Source organism: Engraulis encrasicolus, chromosome 7 (genome assembly GCF_034702125.1).
Source record: "Engraulis encrasicolus isolate BLACKSEA-1 chromosome 7, IST_EnEncr_1.0, whole genome shotgun sequence".
Classification (NCBI taxonomy): Eukaryota; Metazoa; Chordata; class Actinopteri; order Clupeiformes; family Engraulidae; genus Engraulis; species Engraulis encrasicolus.
Window position 1 is genome coordinate 22,642,876 of NC_085863.1, and position 7,500 is coordinate 22,650,375.

Genomic DNA, 7,500 nt, shown 5'->3' on the forward strand with positions numbered 1-7,500 from the left:
CAATGACCGTCGCAGCTGCCGGTTTATTGTGTGTGCATACCATATTTTTTATTCATTTGTTTGGTTGGTTGTGGGTTTTTTTCCTACAGGGTCATGGCCTCAGCTGCCTACTTGTCTCCCTGTCTCTCCGCTCGCCCTCAATGGAAGATACTCTCTGCCGCTAGCTCATGTTTGTGTGCATACCATATTTTTTTATTTGTTCGGTTGATTGTTTTTTTTATAGCCAAGTTCAGTTCACTGGGGCAGTCAACATCGAAAGTGCTGATACGCGGCGAATTGTGTTTGTCCATTGGCCTATTTTCTCCCCTTCACCCCCCCTCCCCAAACACACACACTTCCTTTTTTAACTATTCTTCTCGCATTATCCTTTATTACTATTTTGTTATATTATTCCTTTCATCGTTTAGTTCGGAGGGGCCCCCTGTTTTTTATGGAAGGCCGGCTATATTTCAGGGTGAGGCGAGAGGCCGAGAGGCCATGTCTGAGAGAGAAAGAAGAAAAGAGGAAAGCTGAGGCCGAACGTCTCCGCTACTAATGCCTCCTCGCCGTCGACTTTACGTGTGTGTGTGTGTGTGTGTGTGTGTGTGTGTGTGTGTGTGTGTGTGTGTGTGTGTGTGTGTGTGTGTGTGACTCCTGCTCCCGACTAATGTCCGCTCACCTTCTCGGGCCCCGGAGCACGATGAGGGGGGACCAGGAGAAACATTAGCCGCTCCAGCGCTCAACACCCTCTCCAGAGTTCGAGGGGAGTCTGGTAAACTGAGCAAAAAAATAACTCTAAAGCTTCTTTAAGTCGTAGATGGTGACTTGACTTTCTAGCAATTTCTTGAGTTTTAAGAATTGGACAGATTTTGCCCTAAAAAAAATGAAAAAAATAAAGCCTTTCGGATTACTGTTTTTTACACACAGTGTGTAAATGAAATGAATTAACATTTTGAAAAGTGACCTTACTGATCGGCAGCCCTGTCGTTCATTGTTTTCAGCAGTGGGTGGGCAACATTTTTTAGCGACATTCGGAGCACTGTAATGCACTCTTTTAGGAGGAAACACTGCACTTCAGATGCGCTCGAGCAGAGAGATCGGACTGGATAAAGAACGACAGAGACGGGAGAGGAGGAGAAGAAGAGCGAAGGGACTTCAAGTCTCGTCTTTCCACTTCTGTGCTTCTCTGAGTGGCACAGCGCAATCTGTTGTGTTTCTCCCCTACTTTCTCTCTCTCTGTCTCTCTGTCTCTCTCTCTCATTCGATCTCTTTTGGAAACATCGTTCCATGTTCAAGATGCCGTCTGTTATGTTCTGCTACATGCTCTGGCCATATTGCCTTCCATACGCGGCTCTCTGCGGAGGGAAAACAAGAACATATTCTTACGAGCCAAAGGGGGCCAGGCCGGTGTCGGGGGGGAAGAAACGGACAAATGCGTTCCACACGTCAGTGATAATTGCGGAGAGATTGTCCATACCTCAGCACAAAGTCACCTTTTGCAAGAGCCCTTACTCTGCTCAAAGCTGACTGCACTACATTTTCTTTTCCAAAAAAAAAAAGTTTTTAAAAAGGCCTGCATGAAGGAAAAGCTCCAGATCTTTCTCGTACCAAATGCCTGAGGGAGAGTTATAAATTGCGCAGGGACGCATACGGGCCAAATACAAGGGGAAATAATTATGCAAATATACCAGGAATATATAAATGGACATGTTTTTGAAAGTTTCGACAGAGGGACGCAAATAATAACAAGCAGACTATTTTTCAAGTCGAGGCACAGGGAGGAGCAATTGTTACCGTATGGCTGGAGATTTTATGTGTATTTTTATGTCAAGGCAAATCGCTCATGTCATCTGAAAGTATCTCAAAATCACTTGATTAAATATTTCAGTTTCCATGTCTGAATATGTGGGTGTCAGTGAGTGACTGTCAGAGTGTGTGTGTGTGTGTGTGTGTGTGTGTGTGTGTGTGTGTGTGTGTGTGTTTGCATGTGTACACATGTGCTTTAAGTGTGTGTGTGTGTGTGTGTGTGTGTGTGTGTGTGTGTGTGTGTGTGTGTGTGTGTGTGTGTGTGTGTGTGTGCACGCGTGCGTGCGTGTGTGTGTGCTTAAAGTGCGTAAATGGCCTCGGGTTCTAGAAGCACAGCGCCTCTCTCTCTTTATGCCAGTTCAGACCTTAAGCACATCAGTGCTGCCATAATGAGAGACAGATTTTCAATTAGCTCTTCATTGGAACTCCCCCTGAGAAATTAAAGCTTAACAGGTTTGCTCAATATCGTTCCGTCAGATTACAGTCTCGCTTCCTTCACCCTGCCTCTCAGAGGCCTCTTCTCCCTCTCCTCTTGGACTTTCTCACAGTGAGAGTAACAAAAAATGACATGGAAACACATTTTAGGGCCCGAGCACTGGGTATGTGCCGAACCCTATAGTTTTTCTATTGTTTCTATATTCTTTTTTTTTTGTTTTTAGACAGAATCTCATGCTGCCAAACTTTCTCAATGTCTGACAAAAACAATTGTGTGCCACTGACTGTTTTTATGAAACATTTAGCTCATGTTTGGGGATAAAAATGGTGCTGGTGTCGGAAAATATTATTGTGGCTCATTAACTTTCAAATGGGCCACCACGTCATGTTGTGGGAGAATCTGGTGGGGTTTTTTCTCCATATGTACACAGTTTAATTATCACAATGATATTTCGTATTTTTTATTATTAAGCCTAAAATCATCTGTTCCATAATTATGAAATATAAAGAAACTGTGACTCATAACACATTTTAAAAATCTGTTTCATTCCAAACGTTACATTTCCATTTTTTTCTGCTTTGTGCAATATATTGTCTCTAATCTAATCTAATCTTACTAATTCCCTACCACAGTTTCCAAGTAGGAGAATTATCTCGGTGAAGTTGTGAAACCTTTATACATTACATCAGGGCACTGCAGTCAACTTCAGCTAAAGCACGCCCACGAAGCAATTTCTATAATTATGCTATTTCAGTTGGCCTGCTCTCCCCTGTAATAGAACAGTAGGTTGCGAGAGATGTTTATGTGCTTTACAGATACATATATCAAACAGTCAGAGCACCACTGAACTGACGTCTGCTGTGTCTAACAAAAGAGCTATAAGACTTTTCTTGACTAGAAAAGTATGAGTACATAATACTACACACAGAAAACTACTATTAACTATCATTGAGAACAAACAAAAAATCAACGATTCTAAATGGTTTAATATGACAGCTTATGTGAAATGTAGGTTAAAGAGACTTTTGGAGATGGTGTGTGAACTTTGATCGGGTATGGGCCAAATAAATACTTTATGGGGGGAGGTATACAAACGAATGGTGACTTTGAGAGAAAGAGAGGGAGTGAGAAAGAAAGAGTAGATAGACAGCAGGAGAGAGAGAGAGAGAGAGAGAGAGAGAGAGAGAGAGAGAGAGAGAGAGAGAGAGAGAGAGAGAGAGGGAGAGAGGGAGAGAGGGGAAGAGAGCACGGGGTTGACCGGCCACTGTGTGAGACTTACAGTGAGAAGCGGGCTAAGCCTCTTTACTGAGTGACTTAGTGGCGCAGAGCAGAGCAGAGACCCATATGTCTGCCGTGAAGCTGGACGACGTTTTAAGCCTCCCAGAGCCCAGCACAGCACCTCTCCTCGCCCTCGCCTCGCACACAAAATCATTACGGCCTGCAGGAATGCCTGCTATGCTTACATATGGAGCACAGAGAGAGAGAGAGAGAGAGAGAAAGAGAGAGAGAGAGAGAGAGAGAGAGAGAGAGAGAGAGAGAAGATGAAAGTAAGGAAGAGGAGGAAGGGAGCGGAATAGCAAAGAAATAGAGGAAAAGTGAGGAGAACGCAAAATCTTCCTTGCCCCAGTTTATGACAAATACACACATACACAAGCGTGTATTTTTTGTGTGCGTCCACACACACACGCTCACACACACACACCCAAACACCTGACATAATGAGTAAAAAAAAAAGTTAGACTTTACTTTTGCATCTTCACGCCTTACATTTGCCAATGCAGTACACGGCACACCAAAACTTGCGGAGTATCGGAGCACCGGGCAGTGCATCTAGAGTACACACTAGAGCAGCAGCGTGTGGCTGGACAGCACAGTACAGAACAGAACTGCACAGTAGAACTGCACAGCTTCCATTCCTCATGCAATACTCTCCCAAACCATAAAATGGCTGCTGCTGCTGCTGCTGCCCCTGCTATGCTGCAAATAGGCCACAGCTGAGTTTCACAACAAAGTTCGTATAAGAAACTTTTGTGTGTGTGTGCTGCCCAAAACTGCAAGATGCCAAGTTGTTGCAGAAGTAATATCAAGTTACGATAAGCATAATAGAAATATGTCAACGTTTTTGGAGAACAACACAAGTCTGTAAATAAGTCGTGTTTTTGTCTTTCTTGAGGAATCAGTTATGACACTAAAGCATGGGAGTTGAGACTTGTCTCCATCTCAGGAAATGTTCGGCCCAATATGGTGGATTCCCACTTTCTAAGTCTCTCACATACAGTTTCACACTTTTTTAAATCACTAACACGTTTTCTAAATCAAGGATGAACAGTAGGAGGGAGGCAAGCTTTTAGAAGTCTGATAAACTGACATTCAGTGAGTCACTCACACAGACACTCACTTATACACACACTCACTCACTCACTCACACACACATGCAAAACACTCTGTGGTGGGATAAGCAAACAAACATTAACTTACTTGACAAAACAACCACCAACTGGTGTAAACCAACATAGGGTCTATTTTCCCACCTGCTTTGCTTGGCAGGCCCACCAGTGGATCACTTAACTGGGGCCCTAAAATGTTTACCCACCCCGAACAAAGCCTGACAAATCCATGCGTACATCCAATAACAAACCCATTTTCAAGTTGAAGTCATCTTAACACAAAATTGTTTCAGCATTGTCCGTTGTAGGAATTTACTTTTTCAAGGTTTCAGTCATTTCACTGCTGTGACAAAAAAAGAGTGTTTTTTGTTAGCTATTTTGTTATTTTATTGTCAATGTTATGCTTAGCTGTTTGTAACTTGGTTATTCATGGACCATGTTCAAATAATAATAATACTAACAATAATGTGCCTGATATCGCAGCAACCCCCTTCAGGCTTGATTTACTACCGGCGCATACAGGCCCTGTGTGAATTTAACAATAAAAAATAAAGTGTATAATTTACTTTTAAAGTGAAAAATAAATACTCAACCCAACACCTGAAATGTACAGCCTTCTGCGACCACATTAAATGACTTTGTGGCAATAAAATGTACTTTTATTAAAAATGACAAAGAAATGGAAATAACTAGGCCACATGATCATTTCTGTGCCGTGTCGCCAAAAACAACCTTACGCACATGTTTTCGCCTTCACATACTCTCAAACAGGCCTACTATCCATTTCAGAATTGGTAAGTTCATCGATTCATGTAACTAAGCCTACAGAACAATTTTAAACTCATGAACTCGAACAAGTAGCCTACACGAAACTGCCAACATAAACAGATAACCTACAAACGAGCCAGCACGATGCTCGCAGGAGTTACAAGCCTGCTTCACAGAGAACTCATCTATTTAGTTCAACCGTCTAAATATGCTATCCCGGTGCTGTTTAATATTAGGCTACATTTTAACCAGTGGTTTCACCGAATTTTACAAATATAGTCTTGTGTTGTACGCATGCCTATGAAACCGCAAAAGCTCCTTAAAGTTTGGGAATGGCATTTGAACTGCTATCATCTCAATATCAGTCCCATCGTATCACATTGCGCACAATAATCTGTACCCGTCTTGTCGGCGGCAGCAGCCACCGGGGCCTCGCGAAGGTTCTACTACAGTAGCAAGCTGGGAAACGGCTACCGCTGCCCCCCTTGCTCGCTGATATGCACAAATTAATCTACAAGGGGATATCGATTGCTATAACATCGTGTCAGTGACACATTCCTATGTAGCCAACACAGTTCATTACCAGACATTAGCCTACATAGAGGTAGCAACATTACCCCTAACATTGGTGTTTTGCTGACATCCGAAAACTGAGGTAGCTAAAATATGATTCTGATGAATGTGACATTTCCTCTCGGGAGAGCGTGCTTGTGCAGTCGCCGTGCTCTCGTTACCCACTTGCCTACTGAGCGCGGGAGCAGAGCAGGGCACCGCGGCTTTCATGTCACCCGGCGTTTATCAGAGTTTCAGACTCTGAGCCTCGTGTGACCAGACCACGCAGCCCCGTCTCGAGCTGTCGTCTTATGATGTTGAGAGACGTGTTGTGTTTCTAAAAAGCACAGGGCAAGCTTTAAGAAATGCCTGCCCTGGTGTAGCACACTTACTTGGAATTCTGCGAGCCCCATACCACCGACTCCAGTGATTTAGCTATAGGTAAAGCACATCTGCAAAGGATGGTCAAAATCCAGAGGTAATTCTTCCAACAGCTCCCAGACCCAGCCATTTTCGGAAGGTTGAAGTAAAGCACCAGGATTAAAGTCGCGATCAGAGCATTCAAATCGATGGCAAATCGATGTTGTCGCCCGTCTCTTCTCAAAAAATCAACAGACGCGCATGTGAGTTATACGCGCTGACAGCTTGCCTCACAGTGGCGTATGATAAACATCTCTCAATTTAAACTGTTAAATCCTATTTTCCCTCGTTTGTGTCCTTTGAAAATGTTTGTCGGTGGTCCAGGTGGACCACTGTAGCGAGGGATTCGTCGTTGTGTTCTGGCTGAGACCAGGCGCCGCTACCTCCCTGTCAGGTCGCCACTTATGCGTGATGTTTTTATTGTATTCATTGGTTAACAAAGTTCTCAACACTGACCTATTGAAAGGTCACGATGTCCGGATAGTAGAATATAGTTGAGACACTGACAACAGTCGGTAGAGACTGATGTTTCAATCAGAAGGAACGAAGACTAGGCTGTGATGAGCATTGAAGAAACTATGCGTAAAGTGCCTATTCCAGTTTCTGTCCGTTTTCGAACCAATGATTTTGAAATGGCACAAAATCAAAAAACCTCGCTTTGGTGTTTACAATATCTGGACTTCCACCGAATGGTATTTATCCATCCCTCAACGCCAGGTCCAAATACGCCATAAAAGTTGATTGTGGTCACGTCTGTCCAAAGTACTCCATCCAACGGCTGGGAATAAATATACACAGACCAAAATTCCTTAAACCGAATAGGCTACCGATGTCCTGCTGGGTAAATCCTATGTGGACGTTTTCAGGCAGCCGAAATGTCTCAGAACACTCTCCGCATAGAGCGCTGCAGAAACCAACTCGTGCTCGAAGTCCGTGTTCCGCACGTTAATCCAACCGGTCTAGTCGATTCCAGCAACATCACGGGCTTGATGGAGATGTTCCGAGCTGTGGACAGGAGTGCGAGGAATAACGAGGACTTCTTCAAAAAGTTAGCTATTGTGGAACTGTCCCCACCAAATAGCTTATCGATGCGTTGACGGCGGTCTCGGCTCACACGGGCTAGACATTCGTTGACTGACATACGGTGATCCT

The 7,500-nt window shown here is 43.7% G+C and overlaps 1 protein-coding gene across 2 annotated transcripts in view; it reads right to left on the reverse strand.

Moving 5' to 3' along the window:
- efnb1 (ephrin-B1) overlaps window positions 1–7,492 on the reverse strand; it is a 123,077-nt gene extending 115,585 nt beyond the window's left edge. For both annotated transcript variants that reach the window (XM_063203094.1, XM_063203093.1), the window contains exon 1: window positions 6,321–7,492. In XM_063203094.1, coding sequence (XP_063059164.1) covers window positions 6,321–6,439 — 119 coding nt within the window. In that variant the 5' untranslated portion in view covers window positions 6,440–7,492. The remainder of the gene's footprint in view (window positions 1–6,320) is intronic.
- Window positions 7,493–7,500: the final 8 nt, after the last annotated feature.